Raw genomic sequence first — 25,298 nt, 5'->3', positions numbered from 1 at the left:
AAAACTAGCATAGCTAGAATAATTTTGAAATAGAAAGATAAAGTGGAAGAAATCACTCTATATACGTTACAGCTTACTATATAGCTATAGTAATCAAGACAGTATGGTACTAACAGAGAGATAAACACAAAGATCAATGGAACAAATGGAGTACCTAGAAATAAACCTACACACATGCCAAACTGATTTCTAACAAAGACGCTTTGCAAAACAAGAGTTTTGATAGCCTTTTCAACAAAGGGTGCTAAAGCAATTATACCCACAGGCAAAAAAATAACCTTATCTAAACCCCACACTTTATACAAAAATTAACTTAAAATAGATCATGATTTAAATATAAAAAATAAAACTATGTAACTCTTAGAGAAAAAAATAGAAAAATGTTAAAACCTAGAACTAGGCAAAGTTCTTTGAGTTGATACCAAAAACATAATCCATAAAAGGAAAAATTAACAAACTGGACTGAATCAAAATCTATTATGAGTGAACAACCCAGAGCTATTATTGGGATTTTGTTAATAACACATTCCTCCTATAACTATGTTGGTTAGATTTCTTAAAGCAGTCATGGCATAAGACTCCACAACTGAGGAACTGAAGACTCACAGGGAAAATAGGGTTAAAAGACTAAGGTTTGAGTCACTCTAGAAAAGCTTTTATATTAAAAGCATTTTTACGTGAAGTAAGAGAATCCAAACAACGTAATATATAATATCTTACAGCTTTTATTAGCCATACTAGATTTTGTATAATTAACCATACCTTGCTCCCCAGAAATTTTTTAGTATCTCCCACCACTCCTATTCAAAGAGATGATTACAAATTCACTTTTGGAATAAGATAAGCATTACCCTGATACCAAAACCAGGCAAAGACACCAGAAAAAAAATTCTGATGAACATGGATGCAAAAATCCTCAACAAAATACTAGCAAACTGAATCCAACAATACATTAAAAAAGTCATTCACCACCATCAAGTGGGATTTATTCCCTGGGATGCCAGAGTAATTCAACATTCGCAAATCAATGTGATGCATCACATCAATAAGAGAAAGGATAAGAACCATATAATCATCTCAAAGACGCAGAAAAAGCACACCATCCATTCATGATAAAAGCCCTCAGCATAATAAAGGCCATTATGTGAAAAACCCACAGCGAACATCATCCTCAGTGGGGAAAAACTGAAAGCTTTCCCTGTAAGGTCAGGAACAAGACAAGGATGTCCACTCTCCCCACTTTTATTCAACATAATACTGGAAGTCGTAGCCACAGCAATTAGACAACAAAAAGAAATAAAAGGTATCTAAATCGGTAAGAAAGAAGTCAAACTTTCATTATGTGCAGATGACATGACCCTCTGAAAAACTGCACCAAAACAACAGCTAGAACTGATAAACAAATTCAGTACAGTCACAGGATACAAAATCAGTTTATAAAAATCTGTTGCATTTCTAAATACCAAAAATGAAGCTGCAGAAAAAGAAATTAACAGAACAATCTCATTTATAATTTCACCAAAAACAGTAAGATAACTAGCAACAAACCTACCCAAAGAGGTGAAAGACCTATACTCTGCAAACATAAAACACTGATGAAAGAAACTGAAGACACAAAGAAATGGAAAGACATTCCATGCTCATGGATTGAAAGAACAAATACTGCTAAAATGTCTTTACTACTCATAGCAATCTGCACATTTAATGCAATCCTTATCAAAATACCAACAGCATTTTTCACAGAACTAGAACAATCCTAAAATTTGTATAGAACCACAAAAGATTCCTAATAGCCAAAGTAGTCTTGAAAAGGAAAAAAGCAAAGCCAGAGGCTTCACAATGAATTCATAACTCAAGTTATATTACAAAACTGTAGTTATGAAAACAGTATAGTACTGGCACAATAGAGACACATAGATCAATGGAACAGAATAGAAAACTCCAAAATAAACCCACAATTATATGGCCAATCAATCTTTGGCAAAGAAGGAAAGAATATCCAATGAGAAAAAAGTCTCTTCCTCAAATGGTATTGGGAAAACTGGACAGGAACATGCAAAAGAATAAAACTGGACCACATTCTTAAATCATACACAAAAATAAATTGAAACAAATTGAGGACCTAAATGTGACAACTGAAACCATAAAAACCCTAGAAGGGAACATAGGCAGCAACTTCTTTGACATCAGCTGTAGCAACTTTTTTCTAGATAGGTCTCCTGAGGCAACGGAAACAAAAGCAAAAATAAACTTGGGGACTACATCAAATTAAAAAGCTTCTGCACAGTGAAGGAAACAACCAAACTAAAAGGCAGCCTACAGAATGAGAGAAGATATCTGCAAATGACATATCTGATAAAGGGTTAATATCCAAAATATATAAAGAAGTTCTAAAACTCAGTACCCAAAAATCAAATAATCCAATTAAAAAATGGGCAGAAGACATGAACACTTCTCCAAAGATATCCAGACAGCCAACAGACACATGAAAAGATGCTCATCGTCACTTATCATCAGGGAAATGAAATATCTCCTCACTACAATGAGGTATCACCTCATGCCTGTCAGAATGGCTAAACTAAAAACGCAAGAAACACCAACTGTTGGTGAGGATGTGGAAAAAAGAACTTTTGTGCACTACTGGTAGGAATGCAAACTGGTGCAGCCACTGTGGAAAACAGTATGCGAGTTCCTCAAAAAATTAAAAAAAGAACTAAAAAATTAAAAGAAGAAAATAAAAAAAAAGAACCCTAGGGTCTAGTAATCACACTATTGGGGGTTTTTAACCAAAGAATACAAAATCCTAATGGTAAAAGGATACATGCACTCCCTCCCATGTTTCCTGCAGTATTATTTTCCATAACTGTGGAAGCAGCCCAAGTGTCCACTGATACATGAATGGATGAAAGAAGTGTACAAACACACACACACACACCCACACACCCACCCACACACACACACACAGGAATATTATCCAGCCATAAAGAAGAATGAACTCTTGCATTTACAACATGGATGGAGCTAGGAAATATAATGCTAAACAAAATAAGTTAGTCGGAGAAAGATAAATGCTGTATGATTTCACTGAAATGTGGAATTTAAGAAACAAATCAATAAAGGGAAAAAGATAAACTAAGAAACAGACTGTTCATTATAGAGAACAAAACTGATGGTTACCACAGCGGAGGGAGGGTAGGTGGATGGGTTAAATAGATGTTGGAGATTAAAGAGCACACTTGCTGTGGTAAGCACTGGGTGATGTATGGAACTGCAGAATCACCGTATTGTAGACCTGAAACTAATATCACACTGTATGCTAACTAACTGGAGTTAAAATAAAAACTTAAAAAGGGCACCTGGGTGGCTCAGTTAAGCGTCTGACTCTTGATTTCAGCTCAGGTCATGACATCGTTGTTCATGAGATTGAGCCCCTTGTCGGGCTCTATGCTGACAGTGAGGAACCTGCTTGGGATTCTCTCTCCCTCTCTCTGTGCCTCTCCCTGCTATCTCTCTTTTTCTCTCTCTCTCAGAATAAATAAATACACTTTAAAATAAAAAAAAAATAAATAAAACCTCTTTAAAAACTTAAAAAAAAAGAAAATCCCGCCACTTGCAACAACATGGATGGACTTTGAGGGCATTATGCTAAGTGAAATAAGACACAGAAAGACACACACTGCATGATCTTACTTATATGTAGAATCTTTTTTTTTTAAAAAATGGATTCATACATATAAAGAATATTGGTGATTGCCAGAGGCAGGGGGTGGAAAGTTGGCCAAAATGTAGTCAAAAGGTCTAAGTTTCCAGTTATAAGGCAAATAAATCCTGAGGATGTAACATACTGTATGGTGACTGCAGTTAACAATACTATAGTTACTGCAGTAACTATACCATAGTAACTGTACTGTATTTGAAAGATGCTTAGAGAATAAATCTTAAAAGTTCTCATCACAAGAAAAAAATACGTAACTATGTTTGATAATGGATGTTAACTAAATTCATTGTAAACATTTGAAATATATAAATAAATCATTATGGGGGTGCCTGGGTGGCTCAGTCGGTTGAGCGTCCGACTTCGGCTCAGGTCATGATCTCGTGGTCTATGAGTTCGAGCCCCGCGTCGGGCTCTGTGCTGACAGCTCAGAGCCTGGAGCCTGTTTCAGATTCTGTGTCTCCCTCTCTCTCTGACCCTCCCCCGTTCATGCTCTGTCTCTCTGTGTCTCAAAAATAAATAAACGTTAAAAAAAATTAAAAAAAAATCATTATGTTGTATATCTATAAGTAATACAATGTTGTATGTCAATTATATCTCAAAAACTAGTAATAAAATATTCCCATCAAAAACCAAAACAAAGCTGAAAATGTTGGCATCTTCCAAATGCTTCTTCTACCACCAAATAAAGTCCAGATTCATTGGAGGAAAAAAAAACATCCACTTTCATTTCTTAAAGATGTACCTATTAACAGTCTTTTTAATTTACCTGTGTTTGAGCCTCCACCCTACCTGCCTTTTTATTCAATACTTTTATGATTCAATAACTTCAAATAATTGATTCTTACTTCTGAGTTCCCACTGCCCTGGAGATGCTTTCAGTAAACTGCTAAACTGTTATTCCACAAACCACAAACTTCTCTGTACACAATGTCCTACAATCTCAGCACCTCTGCTTGTACAATTTTATGCCAAATTCATAAAATGGCATTCTAACACAGAACTCTCCAGACTAATTTTTCAACTGCCTACTTTCTATAATCCCAATGCATCCAGAGTATAATTCTAAAAACTGGGTTGTTTCCTCAGCTTCTTTATCTCCCTGGAGAGTCCAGGGGAAATAACTGCTACGGCTGAGCAAACTGCTTTTTTTCTCATTTCTATTCCCAAGCTCCAGTTCTTTCTACATATGTATTTCCAACAGGAGGCTCTCAAAATATATTTTAGAATTAAAATTCTGGGGCTTGAGGAAACTATATCCATGTAAACGAGCAGTCTTCAGAGAAGTAGCGATTGGGGAAGAATTACACATTGTAAACATTTTCCAGTTACCTGACTCCTGTTTGATTTGAATGGTAGGCTTGATACCAGGTGGCAAAGGAGACTGCTGAGGCTGTTGCTGATGAGATACTGGAGCAGGCTGGGCCACCTGCTGCTGGGTCTGTTGCTGCACTTGATGTAACTGCTGCTTAGGAGACTGTTGATGCTGTTTAGGAAACTGTGCAAGAATCTGAGTTGGGGCACCCACTAAACTTTTGGGGGAAGGAAGTCTGGTAGATGCCATTTTGATCGCTGATGTAGATACGCCTGTAGAAGAGTAAGGGGAAAAGAACTTATTTAACAGTGAAACATACTTAAAGATACTTCTTTTTTTTAATTTTTTTAATACATTAAAAAAAAATTTTTTTTAATGTTTATTTATTTTTGAGAGAGAGACAGAGCATGAGCAAGGGGGAGGGACAGAGAAGAGGAGACACAGAATCTGAAGCAGGCTCCAGGCTCTGAGCTGTCAGCACAGAGTCCGACGCGGGGCTCGAACTCACGAACTGTGAGATCATGACCTGAGCTGAAGTCGGACCCTCAACCGACCGAGCCACCCAGGCGCCACTAAGATACTTCTTATATTAGGTAAATCGATAAAAACAATGACTTATTAAGCACCTATTAAATGTCATATATAATATATGGTATTTTATATATTCGCTGTACAGTCCTCAAACCTTGCAAGGGAGGCATGATTGCTCTCACACTCAAAAAAACTGATTTCCCTTGGTGGACAGTTAGGATGAAAGAAACACAGTATCAGGAAGGATATTCACACATGTCTCTCAGGGAATTTTCTGTTAGAAAATACAGGTTCTTAATGTGAATAATAAAAGAATAAATCAAACTAAGTTTTGAATTTTATTTGTAATACATTCTTTTTAAATATTACTTTTCAAGTTCTGGTAAGTCAATTTAAACAAGACATGAGAAAATATCTCACACTGAAACATTCATCTTTTGAACTTTTCAGCATGACAAAGTAGTTTTTCTAGGTCTCATTTCTGATAATCTATAAATTAAAGTCATTTCTTGAGATCTGTCATTAAATAATCTGTGAAAATTACAAGTGGGCATACTCAATACATCCACAGAAAAAAAATTCTTTTTTTTCCACATTTATTTATTATTTAATTTTTTTTTTTTTTTAATTTACATCCAAGTTAGCGTATAGCACAACAATGATTTCAGGGGTAGATTTCTTAACACAGCAACAAAATTCTGATTGATATAAGGTAGTAAGACATTGCTTCTTAGTGTAATGCTAATATTAGCAGTATGCATAGGTAAGGAGTACCAGTAATCAGTAATTTTCTTATAATTCTTCAACAACTCAACAGGACTTTTATCTGTAAATGAATTAATTTTCCTAATGACTTGGAATATAACTCATCATATCAACTTTTTGAGCACTGCTGGAATGAAATGAAACTCATAAATAGCCGAATTATCAAATTCTTAAGCTATTTCACACCTTCTTCTTTCACACCCCCAACATGACAATTACTTTGTATTACAGAAAAAATTTTAAATACCACATTCTTATGTAAAATGCTTGTGGAGAATGATAAAGACAGAAAAGATACCTTGAAAAGTGATTCTGACTCCTAGGACCTCAGCTTCCCCCATTTGTTGAATTGCCCTACAAGTCTCCAAGCAGGAGACTGTTGCTGTGCATATCAGGTAAAATCACAGATTGAGGACTGACAGGCAAAAGGTGTAATTAGAATCCCCTGGAGGGCTTAACCACATTACTTACACATTCTCCCACCTCACTCAACCCTATCCATCCCCAAATACTAATATTTTGGTGACATATGTGTGTTATACTGCTTAGTTGTGCTGAACTAGATTATCTCTGGAGCCCCATTCAGCACCAACATTTTATGATTCAAGGAGCATAATGTTTTATACGAGTGACAGATACTATTTTTAAAAGCTCTAACCTTTATATTGAATTTATAATGAACTCTTGTATTAACTGTGGTAAATTGTGCACATGAGAAACTCCCTATGTTCTCCATATAGTTTTTTATGGTAAAAGTATCTGGTATAAAAGTAGTCAGGATAACTTTAGAATCAGAGAATTATGTTCACATTGTACCTTCAACTCACAAACACATTAACAGCTATATGATCTGATTAAAGTACTTAAACTCTCTGAGTATGTGTTCATTCAGTAAAAACTTACTGAGCATATACCTTATGGTAGATCTTCGGGAAACTAAATTGTATCCATGAAACAGTCCCTACCTTCAGAAAGGTTACAAGAGAAGATAATCAAATGATGATACAGATTTATCATTACAAACTGTAATAAATGCTATTTTTGTTTTAACAAGTAGAAAATTCTCTTCATTTTGTCATTGCTTCCCAAACAATTCAGTGCTAAAGCCATCAGCTGGTACAACGCAGCTAAGCAGAAGAGTGGCTTAGCATGAAATGTCAGAGCCCATTGCAGAAACTGGACTAGCATGGAAGTCAATAAGATGAGGAGGGTGTCAATGCTGGGGAAACTCAGGGGATACCATGCATATAGCTTTAGAGCCCAAGTAAGATACAGAGGGGTTCCATGAGTGTGAGCCACCTAATAGTCTCAAAGCTTGAGCAGAATGTCCACAGGAAGGGGTGGCTAAGGTAAGGTCAGAACCCAAACTAAGTGAAAAGGTCTTCTGGATGGGAAGGCAGCCTGCCATAGGTGTCAGCCTGCCTTAGGTGTCAGTTGAGTAGGGTGAGAGTGGCATCCATGCAAAAGGGTGACATGGGCAGGGTGTCAGAACAGGTGTGGTGATGCAGGACTTTGCAGAATGTCAGAGCCTGAGTGAAGATAGGAAGGCATATGCAAAAGCATAGAGGTGGGGGCAGTAACAGCAATGACAGACTGGTTGCATACTGGGGAACTGACAAAATAAGTACATATATGAAAGATAATGGAAATTAGGTTTTTCACTATCAAAGAAGGGAATGGAGAAAACTACAGTTGTTTAATTAAAATTAGACATAGCAATATGAGCCCACAGTTTTCCATATATAGAAATAAATATAGATGTAAACATGTGAGTGTGAATATAAATGTACACACAGGTGCTTTTGCACGTGTACACATACACGCATGCCCATACTTGCACACACACACAACATAGTAGTAGCATATCTAGCACCGAGATTTTAGCTTCTAATTATCACTTTCCATGAAGAGGAATCACGGTTCCTTGGAAAAATGGCTCAGCCAGGGCTAGAGTAGGAAAAGTACAAGACGAGCTTGCTAAATATAAAAGACTTTTTACTCCTTGTATGTAATTTCTTTAAAAGAAAATTGTTTAAAGCAAAAATAGTCAACAATGCAATCTGGGGCTTATAACATATAGAATTTAAATGTAGGACAACCATAGCACAGTCTGAGAGAGAAAAAAAAGTATACTATTCTAAGATTCTAATACAATATGGGAAGTGGTATATTACCTGAAGACAGGCTGTTATAAATTAAAAATCCATATTGTAAGCTCTAGAGCTCAGTTCTCAACTAAAGGCAGCCTGCCCCCTCCTCCCCCCAAAGCTGGCAATTACTAAAGACACTTTTCACTGTCATGACAGGGGGTGTGCTTAGTATCTAGTAAGCAGAGGTCAGAAATGCTGTTAAACATCCTCTAATGTACAGGTCAGCCTTTCATAGCAAAGAATTATCTGGTCCAAAATGTCCATATGTGGAGGTTGAGACCCAACTCTAGAGAAACTATTTAAAAATTATATATTAAAAAAAGTATGGGGCGCCTGGGTGGCGCAGTCGGTTAAGCGTCCGACTTCAGCCAGGTCACGATCTCGCAGTCCGTGAGTTCGAGCCCCGCGTCAGGCTCTGGGCTGATGGCTCGGAGCCTGGAGCCTGTTTCCGATTCTGTGTCTCCCTCTCTCTCTGACCCTCCCCCATTCATGCTCTGTCTCTCTCTGTCCCAAAAATAAAATAAAAAACGTTGAAAAAAAAAAATTAAAAAAAAAAAAAGTAAATATACACACATGTTTATTTAAGAAGCCAACAGAAGACATAAAATGAAATCCTTTTTAAAAAAAAAATCAACAAATCTAAAAGATGAGAAAAAAGGGAAAAGGAAACAAAGAACAGAGGATGAATAAAAAACAATTACCAAGATAGTAGACTTGAACTCAATCATATTGATAATTACATTAAATGTAAATGGACTAAATAATTCAATTAAAAGGCAGAGATGGCCAAATTGGATTTAAAAAAAAGACAACTATACAATGTTCATGAGATGCATTTTATTTTTTATATGTTTAATTTTGAGAGAGAGAGAGAGAGAGAGAGAGAGAGAGAGAGCGCGCAAGAGAGTGTGTGTGAGCAGGACAGGAGCAGAGAGAGAGAGGGAGAGAATTCCAAGCAAGCTCCACACTGTCAGCAGAGCCCGATGCATGGCTGGATCCCACCAAGTGTGAGATCACAACCTGAACTGAAATCAAGAGTAGGACACTTAACCAGCTGAGCCAACCCAGGCACTCCAAGAGATGCATTTTAAATGCAAAGGGCAGACGGGTTAAAAGTAAATGGATGAGAAAAGATATATTGTGCAAACACTAATTATAAGAAACCTGGAGTGGCTACAGAAAAGGTAGACATCAAAACAAGAGGTATTACCAGAGAAAAAGAGCAATGCTTTATAATAAAAAGGAGGTCATTTCATCAAGATACCAAAGTCAACTACACTTCAATAATAAAAATTTTTTTTAAGAAAGACAACAATCCTGGGGCGCCTGGATGGCTCTGTCAGTTGAGCAGCTGGCTTTGGCTCAGGTCATGATCTCACAGTTTGTGAGTTCAGGCTCCACTTTGGGCTCGCTGCTGTCAGTGCAGAGCCTGCTTCAGATCCTCTGTCCCCTTCTCTCTCTGCCCCTACCCTGCTCACTCTCTCTCAAATGTTTCTTTAAATAAACATTAAAAAAAAAAAAAGAACAACAATCCTAAATGTGCATGCATCTACCTAATAGCAGCTCAAAATACAAAAAATAAAAAATGACAGTGTTAAAAAGAGAAATGCACAAGGCCACAATTATAGCTGGAGATATTTACACTCCTCTCTCAGTAAGTGATATTATAAGCAGACCAAAAAAAAAAAAAAAAGATAAAAGATTATTTGAACAATTCTATGAACCAATTTAATCTTATTGATGTGTGCAACATAAGACCAAGTGAAAAACTAATTGTTCTAAAATCATTTATTAAATAATCTAATGCAATATACATGCTTGGTTGTCTGATTAATTTTTTTTCCTCCTCCTTCCTCTTTTCTAACAAAAACCTATTTCTCCTCTCAAAAGGATCTACCTTCCTGGGCACTGGAATGTATTTTTATGGAAGGCTGGCCCCACGCCAGCTCTAAAGGGCAATTTCTAATTGATCTAATAAGTCAGTCATGATGGCCCCATTCCTCTCACCAGGGATTACTTTAGGCTAGGTGTATGACAGTTGTGGCCAAAAAGACATGAAGGGAATCTTCTGGGAAAGGTTTTCTCTTTCCTAAGAGAGACTCACAAAAGGGGACTGTCTCTTATTCCTTTGCTGGTTTTTGTATATGCATGTGGTACATGGAATTGCTGCACTCATGCTGCAACCACGATATGAGCTACCTGAGAAAAAAGTTGATACACCAAGGAAAGAAGAGAAGAAAGGTGAAAAGAAATTTCTTGATATAACCTAACTGGAATTTCTCTCCTTCTGGACTTTTACTTTTATGAGATAATAAATTTTCTTCTTTTAAAAACCACTCAGTCAGATTTATGTAAAGTAATTTAATTACTTACCAAATTTTGTAATTCAATTTATATATTAATAATCCAGGGCTCTGTAAAATTTATTAAACATCTGAATGCGAAAGAATATAGACTGCTGTGAATACCACTGACATAACAGTCCACATTTGGAGGAATTAAATATAGTTCAGGCCACACTGGTAATTCTGAATAAACATGAAATTCTTAAGAGTCTTAACATGAGCCCCAAAGAAAGTGAAGCCCAAAACACATCAAAATACCAAAGTCATATAAGTGAAGGGGAAAGAAGATACATAACTGTAGGAATATTACCTGTGTTTTGTCTTATAGAGATTAAAGGGGAAAAAAAGGTATTAAACAACTGGCTAGTTAGATAGTATGCCATTCAAAAATTTGTTTAATCTTAGAAGTTATACTCCCTCGCCCCCATTTTTTATAAACAGGAGGAACAAAAACTTAATAGTGGACACATACTAGTGAACTATTCCAAGAAGATATAGTTCAGGGAGCTAAAATATAACACTTAGCAACCTCTATAAAAAAAACAAACAAACTGCAACCTTCTGATTTGGTAATCCTGCTCCTGAAAGCTGGTTCTAATAAAAGAGAGGGTTCAATTAAATTCACAAAGGTGTATAGGTAAAAAGGCTACAGGTAGATCTCTAACATCAAAATCTGGAAATACTCTAAATATCCAACATTAAGAGAATAATTTAATAAACTGTAATAGTAATAGAAATATTAAATAGTATTGAAAAAAATTAGGATAGTTTAGAAAAATAGAAGAATGTTATATGGAAAAATGTATGATTCCAAATGGAATACAGGTTTTTTATTCCAAATAAATGAAAAATATTATTCAAATAGGTAAAAAGGCATTAATAAATACATAAAATGGAAAGTGCTATTGTGATAGAGTGGTAGGATTACTGATGGACCTTTGTTCACTAAAATCATTTAATCCATTAATACTCTTAGGTTTTAAAAAATTTAAATGATAAACGAGGACCACATTTGAATTGACGGGGTTGAGGGATTTCCTAAGGAAAGGGTTTCATGAAACAGAAATGGAAAACAGGATCTGCATTCAGGATGAGTCTAAAGAAAATAAATACAGTGAAGAGAAGAGCAGTATTTAGTGGATACAATTGAAAACAATATGTTATTTAGGTTAAAGTGGGGTCAAAGACAGAAAATAAAAGGTCAGTGGAAGACAGACACAGTATTGGGTAAATAATTCATGAAGTCCACAAAAGAATATGAGGAGAAGAATGAGACAAAAGAAAATTTCTCTCACCAAAATATGAGAGAAGACAATGGCAATAGGATTTAACTGAAAAATAGGTAGAATAAAAGGTAGAAAGGTCACAGTAATCAACCTGTGTAATAAACAATAGCCTACTTTGCCTTAAGAGGAACAAGATTTAAGAGACATAAATCATATAGATTTAAGAGATAACAACAAAAAAAAAAAGCTATGCAATCTACAGGAGAAAAAAGAGGAGGAATCAAATATGAAACAGTCATCTAAAATAAACTACTTCATTCTATACACATAAGGCATATTTTAACTACCACCTTTTTTGGTATTACCAGCACCAGACTTATAACTACCAAATAAAAATTCTCTCTCCCAACACTAAAGTGTCCAGGTGTCTATATATATATGTTACCTTTTATCAAACAAAGAGGGAATATGATATATACAAATTTGCTTACATATTTAAAAAATGGAAGAATATATAAAAAACTAACCAAAGGAAAAAAAGGTTACCAATCAGGGAAGGACAAAACAGGGTGTAAGAACCATAAATAACAGACAGATTTCTAAAAACACACCTTCTTTTGTGGATTTGACTCTGGAACATAAACTTCTATGCAATTATAAATTACGGAAAAATATTTTAAATTGCAATCAGTAAAAACAAAACAAAATGAAACAAATTAACCTAACCGTATATTAAATTAGAGGTTAAGTATAAGGAAAAAAGTCATTTCAAGTGACTTTAAAATACACTAATTTGACTATATATCCTTAGTGAGGATATCCTAAGAACCAAAAGAACCATAATAATCTTAAATTCTGTTCAATGATTGTATTGTTAGTCATATTGATTTTGTTATTCTGAAACTATTATATATTACAGGATAAATCAAATATATTACTTTACTGTCAGAAACCAGGATTTTCAGTAAAAGGAGAAAAAAGATACAATTATACAAACAAAAACAAAGAAGTTAAAAATCCTTAATTCTAAATTGGAATTGATAATATCAGTATAAACTGATGATGTATTTCCTCCTTAAAAAAAGGACTCTAGTTCTGTCCACAGAAAAGATTTAGAAATAATGACCAATCCAGTAGCAATGATCATCCCCATGGTGCCCAGACTATGGTATCTAAACACCATTTCTCACTAAGAAACGAGGGCTCCTTAAAAAATGTGTAATTCCAAATCTGGGGCAGAAAATGTAGAAGATGAACCCAGAACATCTTGTCATATCACAAAATAAGGGCTATTAAGGACTACTGTGGTTGTGTCAAAAGAATTTAGGAACCAACTTGAAGAAATTCCCACTGTAATGATGGGAAAATTTGAGCACCAAAATTTAATATCTGCAACTGAGGTGCCTGAGTGGCTCAGTCGGTGGAGCATCTGACTTCGGTAAGGTCATGATCTTGTGGTTCGTGGGTTTGAGCCCCATGTTGGGCTTTGTGCTGACAGTAAGAAGCTTGCTTTGGATTCTCTGTCTCCCCCTCTCTCTTCCCCTCACTTGCTCATGCTCACTCTCTCTCAAAAATAAATAAGTATTAAAAAAAAGAATATCTGTAATAGATTAATAGACATGAAAAATCTTAACATGGAGAAAAAAAATTTCACTGATCACTGAACCTACTCATCTGAAAACAAAAAACAGAAGGAAATACTCAGGCATTTATCCTGCTTTTCCTATGTGAACTATACTCAGAGTAACCAATGGTAATAAGGCAAAGTTCTTCTTTAAGAATTCCACCTAATAAATGAAGAAAATAAAGATAAAATACATTTTGCAAATACCAATAAAATAATGACTGAGGCAAAGACTATCAATAGCTGTTTTAATAAACAGTTGGTAATACTTATACCTACTGATCAATGTTAATATCGTTATAGAAAGAAATCAGACATTACGTGCCTCCTAAAGGGATACAACAGGAAGTACACAATACCACTTATAAAATGTTTAATCCCCCATCTCCCAAAACAATCAGACAAATCTGATCAAGCTTCTGGATTAACTACTAGTTTTATAGAAATACATGGAACAGGAAAACTTTTTGAACCATATCATGGGGATAAACATCAGCAAAATCCAGACTATGGGAAACTCTCAGGAAAAATGACCGATTTCTTCAACAAATGAATTGCAAAGGAAAAAAAAAAAAAAAGAGAGACTTATTAAGTTAAAGAAGACATAACCATATCAATCAATATGTGGACCCTGTTTGGATCCCAATTAAAATTTGGGGGGGGGGGAGCGCTTGGGTGGCTCAGTTGGTTAAGCATCCAACTCTTGATTTCAGCTGAGGTCATGATCTCACAGTTCATGAGTTCGAGTCCTGTATCGGGCTCTGTGCTGACAGTACAGAGCCTGCTTGGGATTCTCTGTCTCCCTTTCTCTCTGCCCCTCCCCTGCTCATGCTGTCTGTCTTCTGTCTTTCTTTCTCTGTCTCTCTTAAAATGAATAAATGAACTTAAAAAAAATTTTTATGACATAAGAAAATTAGGAGAGGAATTGAATATTTTATTATATCAAGAAATAACTGTTAAAAATTCTAGGTGACAGTAGCACTGTGAGTTGTGATCTTTTTTTAGGGATACATCAGTAGAATTTATAGCTGAATTTATGTAATATCTGGGATCTGCTTCCAAACATTCCAGGTCAAGGGTGTATGAAGAAAAACAGTGGATTCAGGTGAAACAAGACTGACCATATTCTGCCCATCTCTGAAGCTGGGCAATGGGCACATGCAGGTTCATTTTACTAGTCTCTCTACTTCAATGTGATTGGAATTTTCCATAATAAAAAATGTTTTAAATGTTCCTTTCTTCCAGATAGCAAACTCAAAATAACCATTCTAATCAGAAGAATTTTCAGAATTCCCATATTATAAATATTAAGGAGTTCCTTTTCCTTCCCAGAGCATAAGCCAATCATACACAACCCCCCTACTCCCTACCTTTGGAACCACCTCTATACTTATAAACATGGAATCACCCGCCAAGTTACTGCTACTAAAACTCTTACCCACTCCACCACCAGCTGCCTCTATAAGAATAACCAGAGACAGATACATCAACTCTAAAACAGCCTGTCTCCTGTCTCCAGTCTCCAGTCTCCAACAGAAGCAGACACTGAATGCCCTTGTTTCCCAGGTACACACAGAGAAGCTGCTACAGAAGCCCTACAGAAGCCCTATAGTTTGAATGACAACTCCAGTCTGTATATTACCACTTCCACTAACATTTATCTTTTTTAAAAGAAAACGACAACTTTTTAGCACTAATAAGTAAGTTAAATATCTCAAAGGCTCAAAAGAATCACGTAACTATATGATTATCTACATCCTTGAGTATCTACATTCACATAGTTTATTTTTATAGCTCTCATCATCTATTGAATTTCAGTGAATTTCCAAGAAATCTCTGAGAAGCCTTGCCCAGCTCCCCTATGACTACTTGAAGCTCAAAAAGATATAGGATGCTAAGAAGCAAAAGAGAAAACAGGGAAGTCCAAAATTCCCAAGAGTTTCAGAGGATACCTGAAAAAAACAGAGTGAAAAACAGAAGCATGGAATATTCATTTTGCCTAAAGACATTTTATTAGTAGCCAAGAGAAATACCCCTTTTATTTAAAAAAATAACATGCTCCTTTGAAGAACAGTAATATTTCTAACAGTACAATAAAACTTCAGCAAACTGTGTGATGAGTACTGGAAGAGAAAAATGTTTATCATTGGATGACAGTTTTGACACAGGTGTCACCCAGGTGCAGAGACAGGTGGCCTTTCCTTCTCTCATCTTCAAATTTTAAAATAATGAATTTGGATCATGTGTTCAACCAACATTTTCAATAAATTTTCTGTGTAAAAATTCTTTCTATTTTTAATAATGCTATATTATAGTTTACTGCTGTGCAAATAGAGAGGTTGGAATTTTTTTAATTACGTAAAGTAACAAAAGAAAACTTCAAGCCTGCTATTTTCCTATTGTTGATGGAGACATTAAATAGGTGTTAGAGCCAGGAAACAATGACAGATAATTTCATATCCTAGCATTAGGGCTGTAAAGAATACTGACTGCATCGCATCTACAGTATAGCCTCTTCCTTGCCTACACAGTTATACAGAACACACTAAACATTACTAAAACAATTAGGAAAAATACTTGTGTTTTTCCTATTCTAGTGCTTATATTCACTACTAGTTCATAAACTAGGATATTTCCAAGTCCCACTCTATCTTAGGTACGTAATGTTCAAGTAAAACTTAATGAAAACGAATACTAAGTCCCATTCTGTATTGCTTCTGTGCTGCCTTTGAGAGATTACGATGATGGGTATGAATTCTGTACAGTACATGCTTCTCTCCCATCCCCACTTTAAGATTCATTAACACTAAGAAGAAAATTTCTGACAGTGTGCTATTTGCCTTTCATAGGGAGAAATACAAGGATATGAAAGAGAGCCAAACTTATTTAGGCTAACATGGAATTGAGATTTCTACATTTCCTTTCCTCTGCTATTATTAAGCAGCAATGGTCCTTCAGTTCAGTCTTAGTTCCCCTTAATATCTCCCAGCATCCACCAATAGAGAAAAATTTAGGAGACTGGAGAAAAGGTGAATGCCATGTCCCTGAAATCATCCTCTTCCTCCTGCTTCTTATCACTGGGTAACTTACTCGTAATGTTCCTCTGAAAAACCTTGAGTAAAATATGGTTGACTTAAACAACAGAGGTTTGAACCGCATTGGGTCCATATACGCATAGATTTTTTTCGATAAATACAATATAATATGATAAATGTATTTTCTTTTCCTTATGATTTCCTGAGTAACATTTTCTGTTCTCTAGCTTACTCCGCTGTAACACAGTACATAACTGTGCCTCTAACCCCTACAGTACTCAAAGGTCAATATTGCAATTTCAAGTTCTTCTTTTAAAAATTTCATTAGAGGTACCTGGCTGGCTCAGTCAGTACAGCATGTGACTCTTGATCTCAGGGTTCTAAGTCTAAGCCCCACGTTGGTTGTAGACATTACTCAAAAAATAACAAAACTCTTTTAAAATAAATAACAAATAAAACCTCATTCTATTCAAGATATTTGCTTATTATGCCTTTGAAATCTGTTGTGACAGAGTTAACCTACATTTTGTGAATGTTAATTGCCTAGGTGACTAGGTACTATGCATGTGAATAAAAATATCTTGGAGTAAGCATGTTACTAAAAGAAAATAGTAAGCAACTATCTTGACATTCTCAAACTAAGGGAAGAGGAGTGGTAAATTTCTGATATAAAAGCAGGGACCTTCATACCCAAAGCAGAAAAATACACTCACACGGTTTTCTTCAAAATTCCCATATATACCACAGGGACAGAATTACATGGTGGATCACCACTCACCTTGTGCTACTGTTGACATGACCACTGATGGCGTGGAAGAAACCACAGCTGTTACTGCAACTGTACTAGGAATAGGTGATGGTGTAGAACTGCTGCTGCCACTGCTGCTACTACTGACCAGGGAGGACTGTGAAGCAGTTATAACCACTGGTGGCTTCTGGGTTGTGGAAGCAATGACTGATGTCGGTACAAGCTTAGTGACTGCTGCATAGTTATGGGATTTGGAGAGAATGTTGGGCACGAAGGTTGAACTTGGTGATGTGGTCACTATGATAACCTAAGGAAGGAAAAATAAGTTATTTTCATGAACGTACTATACTGCTAATGTATCTAGGCCCATAGTTACACATAATTCAAAAATAGCTTATGAAATACGAAGAAACAATTCATCACAGAGAAATCTACAACTAAAAATACATGAAAGCTTTTCTTTACTAGTAATCATCAAAATGTATTTAAAAGAAAAAACAATTTTACCAACGAAATATTTTTAAAAACAACGTTCAATGCTGTAAAGATATGGTGAAATAAGCATTTCAATATACTACTTAGGGAGTATAATGGGCACAATCTTTCTAGAAAGTAATTTGGATAATCATTCCTTTATAAATATTTGTTGAGCATCTACTATGTGCCAGGCATGGTTCTAGATGCTGGGGATAGTGGAATGAACAAAACAGACAAAGCTCATACTTTCATGAAGCTAAATTCTAACAAGTAGGGAGGGAAACAATAAACAAATTAGAAAAGTAAATATATGTCACGTAGAAAATGGAAGAGACAATAAAGCAGGGTGGGAAAGAAAGAATATTGGGAGCACTGTGTTACTTTTTATAAAGTGTTCAATAAAATCTCTCTGATAAGGTAATATTTGAGCAGAAACTAGAAGGAGCGTGAACAATGTTGCCCCCTTGAGGAAGTGCATCCAATGGCACAGAAAGCAGCAAATAAAATGGCCCTGAGGCATAAGCCAGCTTGGTATAGTCAATAAACTCCAAGGACCTAATGAACAGGATTAGAATTTATGACAGAGAAAGTAGCAGGAGATAGAATCAAGGAAGTCATGGGGGACTAGAGGATGTAAGCTCCTGTTGATACTATATACCCTTGGTAGATTATGATGAAAATGGCACTTTATCTCTATAGTCTCCCTTCCGAAAACCCAAAACCCTAGTCTAATCATGAGAAAAACATCAAATTCCAGTCGTGGGGCATCCTACAAAATATTTGACCAATATTCTTCAAGACTGCCAAACAAGAGAAGTCTGAGAAACTTTCACAACCAAGAGGAGCCTAAGAAGACATGACAAGTAAATGTACCGTGGTATCCTGGAAGAAAAAAAAGACAACAGGTAAAGAAATCTGAGTGAACCATGGACTTTAGTTAATCTTAATGCATCAATACTAGTTCATTAATGATAACTAATGTACCATGCTAATATAAAATGTTAAGAGTAGTAGAAACTGAGTGCAGTGTATATGAGAACTCTCTGTACTATCCTCTCAATTTTTCTGTAAATCTAAAACAGTTCTCAAAAATATTTTTCAAAAAGAATTATTACTCTATCTGCTAGATGAAAAGTACAGTAGGGAAGAGGGAGTAGAAACAGGAAGACAAATAAGGACATTCCTGGTTTAAACCAAGAAGAGAGGATCACTGGCTGCAGAGGTGGTGAAAAGGAAACAGATTCTAAATATATTTAAAGGTAAAACCAACAGGATTTGCTCATATAGCTTGATACAGGAAATGGAGGGGAAAAAAGAGGCAGGAAAGAGACTTCAAGGTTAGCCTGTATGCCTGGAAAAGTTTAAGACATAGGGAGGCAAAGCACTTCAGATGAGAAAGAACAGGATGGAGCAAAGGAGAATCAGCTTGATGTATTCAAAAACAGAAAGAAAGCCAATGTAACAAAAAGCATATAGAGCAAGGAGGGGCTGGCAAAGGAAGTAGGGGCCAGATCAAATTTATAAGCCATAGTAAAGGATTTAAATATTATATTAAGTACAATAGGAAGCCATCGGAGAATTTTAAGTGGGGAAACAACAAAATTTGATTTATATTTTAAAAGATCATTCTAGCTGCTATGCTATTCCAGCAAGAATGGAAGCAGTGAGACTAGTAAAGAAACTACTGCGGTAGACTAGGAATAATAGAGGCTGCTTGGACTGGGGTGTTAGTAGCAAAAATAAAGAGAAGTGATCGCATTCAGATTATTTTCAGAGGTAGTCAACAGGACTTGGTTGACGTAGGGAAATGGTAGGCCTAAGGAAACTAACGAAATCAAGATGAACTCCTAGAGCTAATGTGCACTAGCTAATTTAAATCTCCCCCAAATCCTATGACACGGATGCTATTATTATCCCCATTTTACAGTTGAGGACACAAAAATCATTTACAAATCTATAGTATCACAGTTTTATTCTGGGGGACTATAATGGTGGTATGGTGATACCCAAAACAGAGCAGAGTGTCTTTTTCTTCTTTCACCAAAATTACCTCTACCTACCTGGGGCAGAAAATTGTTTTAAAAAATCTAAAGAAATTAAGGGAGAAATTCTCTTTTATTTTCCTATTAATCCTAAAGAAGGCCCAATGTTAAATCAGTCAAAATTTACTGAGTATGTCCGTACTCAGTACCTACATATCAAAGAAGCTTTGACTATATCATCATTATGTATTTGTAGTATCACAGAGAATTATAAGATGTAACTACATTAGCAGTTTGTTAATTATTTGACAAGTCAAGAGAGATATATCTAAGTCTTGACAAGCAAACACCTATACACAGTTGACTAGGATACTTCTCCATAGACTTGATCAGCAAATACCTATATAGCATTATTATGAAAACAATCATAAACCACCACATACACTGAGAAGAAGTAGACCAATATGGTAAAAAGTCCAGAAGTTTAAGAATCAGATGAGCCTGAGCTTAATCCTGCTGCGGCCACTGACAAATGGCAGGCCCCTGGACATGTTAAAATCTCTAGGCTCCAATTTTCATCTATAAAATAGGGATAATAATACCTACCTTGCAAATCATTACAAGGATTGAACGAGATAATGATGTGAAGCATCTAACATAGTGCTAGGCACATAGCAGGTGGTCAATATTTGGCGGTCAGCAAGCAGTAGTTATTAGCTTACTATTACTACTTAATAAATGTTAAAAAGATATTAGTAAAGGTATTATAGATCAATTCAATCTGGAAGTATATTGTAATGTACTCTATTTTTGTTTCATGAAAAAAATGTTACATAGCTTTTCCTCAAATTCTGATACCCCGAAGAATCCAAAGAACTCACAGCTACTACCACAGTCAAACCAATTGTAGTGGTAATGGCAATCAGGATTCACATTTGCCAGTTCTGAACTAATAGTAGTAGCTTTCTGGAACAGCGTTTATAAGGACTCTGTGTCACAGATAAGGATTCACCAAGGCTTGGCAGGAAAGTATGCCACAGTCAATTAGCAATGTCTGTCATGGATAAGGGAAGGGGAAGTATTCACCCTTGTGTCAAATATTTCCCATTTTAAAATTAGAGTATGCATGTAGGCTTCCAACATTAAGACAAAATTTCAGCAAAATAAATCTAGAAGTCTTTAAGAGCATGTTTTAGGTTATAGATACAAATGATAAAACATATTTTGAGATTTCAGTCTGAATGTTAATTTCTGATCTGAAAAGGGGTTATCCAAAATTAAAGATCCACCTTAATGAAAATTTACTTGTACTTTTAAAGTTACTTATTACAACAGGGGAAATAAAGGGATTTTGAAACCAAGTGAACCAAACAGTGTTTATTCAGGCCATAATTCAAATTACTGACCTTCTAGCACTCACAAAAACTCCTTAAGAGTGCTGGGACTTGCACCCTAAGGATAAAATGAAAAATATCAATCAAGCACGTGAAAGCATAAAGCTATATTTTGTTGCTTTGTTTATATAAGTGCTGTACCAATGTTATACTTAAAATGAAGGCACCACATTAACATAGGTGGAAATTTGTCTATCCTGAAAATATATGACCTATTTGAATTTGAATCAAGTCCACAAATTCATAAGTAATTATATTTAATATAAAAGTCACTTTACCTAAAATAATTCCTAAGTTGACTTACACAGGATTTATGAGAAATCCAAGGTGAATGCAATAATGAAAACAGCCTTACAGAGATTTCAAAGAAATCCAATTACCCAGCAGAAGGAAAAGGAAAAAAAAAAACCCAAAATCACAAAGAATATCTCTTAGTGCTACCACACGCAGCTTGTCCAAAAAGCAACAAAACTAAACAGCACTGCGTATACATGAAGTAAAAGAGTAGAGTTTTGCCTCCAGAACATAGTAGATACTCAGTAAACATTTGTGGAATGAATGAGTCTTATTTTTAATTTAATTTGTTTTAAATGCTTATTTTTTAGGTACAGTAGGACAAATCTAAGTTCTGAGCTTGGAATCTCATGGTATGGTTTATACAGGACTTTGGAGATAAATATGCCCTCTAACAAGCATCATATGTCTGATGACCTCAACTATCCATTCTCACTTGGCAATTCAGAAGCAAAAACAAAAATAATGAGAAAGTCATTAAACAAAAAAAAAATTGCCAACTTTACTTACTGGTGAGCCTTCCATCTTTTACAAGTATTTTTATATATGTCTACCAAAGAAGATTGGAAAGTTAGTAATGTTAGGTGACATTTACTAAGCATTCATCATATACACTATGTTAAGTACTTTCCATGAATCATCTCATGTAATTATCCTGATAACTCTAGGAAGTAAGTTCTATTCTTTGTTTTTTAAGAAACTGAGGCTCAAGAAAGGTAGCAGAGCCAGATCTATTTATTCATTTTTTCATTCATTCATTCAACAAACATAAATTAAGACCTTCTATATTTCATAAACTATTCTAAATACTAGGGAATACAGTGATGAACAAGATAAAGTCCCTACCCTCAACAACATCTACTCTATGGAAGAAACAGAAAATGAACAAATATGTAATATGATGTTAACGAGAAATAGAAAATGAACAAATATGTAATATGATGTTAACTAGTTATAAGTATAACAAAAATAAAATAGAGTAAGGGAACAGAAAGACATGGATGGGAAATGGGTGCCATTTTAGCTATAACTCTGCTACACTATTTCCCAAATACCAAATCAAAAGAATAGATAAGAAGGGAGAAGATAGAAGAATTACTGATAAAATAAGTCCCAGAAAAAAAAGGCAGTAAAAAATTATAATAAGTAGACTTATAATCTCATAGAGTATAGCAGGCTGGTAACACTTAATACAGGGCTAACCCAGAAAGCAATAACTATATTATAATATTGTATGAAAAGTGATACTCAGAAGGATTACCTTGGAGTCCTCATATACAAATGCAAAAAGTATGTTCAGTGTTAACATTCACAAAGTTATCAAAAATAGTCAATTTCTATATATTAAGGAATAAGCTTCAGTTAACTGATGAATTCACTTTTTGGAAGAGCTCATTCTCAACAGTGCAAATAAATAAAACACTGCTTTACATAAAATACTGGCAAGGGAAGGAACCTAATTTTTTTGAGTATATACCTATTACTGCACTTTAAAGTATACAGTCTCAGGGCACCTGGGTGGCTCAGTCAGTTAAGCATCCGATTCTTGGTTTCAACTCAGGTTATGATTTCACGGTTTGTAGATTCAAGCTCTGCATCAGGTTCTGCACTGGCAGTACAGAGCCTGCTTGGGATTTTCTCTCTTTTCCTCTCTCTCTCCGCCCTCCCTGACTCATGCTCTCTCGAAATAAATAAATAAACTTTAAAAAATAAAATAAAATAAAATAAAATACCCAGTCTCATTTAATCCTTACAATAACTTTTTAAGATTGGCATTATTCTCATCTTACAGATGGGAAAACAGATTTAGAAAGACTAATTTATCTTAGGTCATACTGGAAGAGCTGGGGTTCCAATCCAGGCCTCTTTGACTACAAAAATCCTTGCTTGATTTTAACACTATACCATAATGCTTCATCCTAAAACTGAAAATAGAATTATATTCCACAGATCAGCTCACTATCACTTCTAGTTCACTAAAAAAATAATTTTTCATATATTATGTAATGATATCTTTCCAGGAAAATTCAAGGAGGTTCTTTAAATGGAAGTTACCATGAATCTAAAGATTCAAAAGTGGTAAAAATCACCTGCTGAAGACAAGAATGTACTTCCATTCCTTCCCCAAAATGCCTCTAAGGCATTATGGAGAGATTTTTTAAAAGGGGAAGAGGCACATAAACCTATAAGGTCAAAATAGAAAGAAAATAACAGCTGTGAAGTTTTGTAAACTAGAAAACAGACAAGGAGTAATCAATCAAATAAACTCTCAAAGGTGGAAACTAGAGAATCCCAGAAAGATTAAGGAATAGAGAGCAGGTAAGTCTTTTTTTTTTTTTAAAGTAGACTTCACGCCCACTGTGGAGCCCAACCCAACGCGGGGCTTGAACTCATGACCCTGAGATGATCAATGCCCTAGCTGAGATCAAGAGTTGGAGACCTAACTGATTGAGCCACCCAAGCGCCCCAGAGCACGAGATACGTTTTACGTGGGAATAAAAGTGGCACTAGAGAGAGGAAAATTAGTTGAAAATCTATTTAGGCAGCATTTAGATCCACAGCTATCCTCCCCCATCCTAAAGGAAGACTAGGAATTTACTCTCTTGAGGGAGAGATTCAATCCAAGGGGATCTTAGAATACTGGGCTGGGGGGTAGAGGGTGGGGGGTGAGTGCTGTGCTACAAACAGAGGGGTTCGTAAAGTCTATATACTGAATGGTGAGACTATCCAGCCCAGTCCCTCCATTTACTCCCCAAATCCTGGCAGACTGGCTTACTACTACTCTAGAAAGGAGACTGGAAAATTCTTCTCTGAGGAAATCTGACTAGTCCATGAAAATGCCCTACTGAGAGTGATAACTGATAGAGGTAAAAGGGTAGTGGGTTTTTCTCAACACAACAGCCGAGCTAGCTCAACCTACAATGAAAATCACCAGCCAACATGCCCCACCCTACACATACAGCTTTCTGTCAATTTTTAGCGCCCACGATCATATACAAGAAGACAGCCAGCATTTATTTCTGAAATGAAACAGAGATCAAAACAAATAAATAAACTTACAGGTAAGAGAGAAAACATGAAAGAATAAAACATCAAGAAAAAAGTCATGAATATCATCAGAATATAGTGATTTTATGAAAGAATAGGATACTATTTTAAAAAAAAAAAAAAAAAAAGGAACTTCCAGAGAATAAGAGCTACTAGAAATTTAAAGTATGACCACAAAATTGACAAATCCAGAGAAGTAGTGAAGGATAACATTAAAGGATAAAGAAAATAATACTTACAGAGCATTTACTATGTGCTAGGCTCTATTCTAAGTTTTACATTTATTATCTTATTTACACCCCAAAACCCTATATTGTTTTCCCTATTTTTCAAATGAGAAAACTTAATTCCAGAATTTAGTTTTCCACAGTCACAAAACTAGTAAGTGGCAAAAACTGGGATTCAAACTCAGAAAGTCTAGTTCCAAAATCCAGGCTTTTATTTATTTTTTTAAAAATGTTTATTCATTTTTGAGAGAGAGCACAAGTGGGGAAGGGGCAGAGACAGAGGGGGACAGAGGATCCGAAGCAGGCTCTGCATTGACAGCAGTGAGCCCAACACAGGGCTTGAACTCATGAACTGTGAGATCATGACCTAAGCTGAAGTTGGACGCTCAACCAACTGAGCCACCCAAGTGCCCCCAAATCCA

At 35.5% G+C, this 25,298-nt stretch overlaps 1 protein-coding gene across 7 annotated transcripts in view; it reads right to left on the bottom strand.

The window, feature by feature from the left end:
* EMSY (EMSY transcriptional repressor, BRCA2 interacting) overlaps positions 1-25,298 on the bottom strand; it is a 90,255-nt gene that overhangs the window by 44,391 nt on the left and 20,566 nt on the right. For all 7 annotated transcript variants that reach the window (XM_049652550.1, XM_049652516.1, XM_049652566.1 and 4 more), the window contains 2 exons: positions 17,485-17,761; positions 5,048-5,302 (listed from right to left, as the gene is read on the bottom strand). In XM_049652550.1, coding sequence (XP_049508507.1) covers positions 5,048-5,302; positions 17,485-17,761 — 532 coding nt within the window. The remainder of the gene's footprint in view (positions 1-5,047; positions 5,303-17,484; positions 17,762-25,298) is intronic.

Source organism: Panthera uncia, chromosome D1 (assembly GCF_023721935.1).
Source record: "Panthera uncia isolate 11264 chromosome D1, Puncia_PCG_1.0, whole genome shotgun sequence".
Lineage (NCBI taxonomy): Eukaryota > Metazoa > Chordata > Mammalia > Carnivora > Felidae > Panthera > Panthera uncia.
Note: the sequence above shows the minus strand (reverse complement) of the source record. Positions and strands in the feature narration are given on the sequence as shown.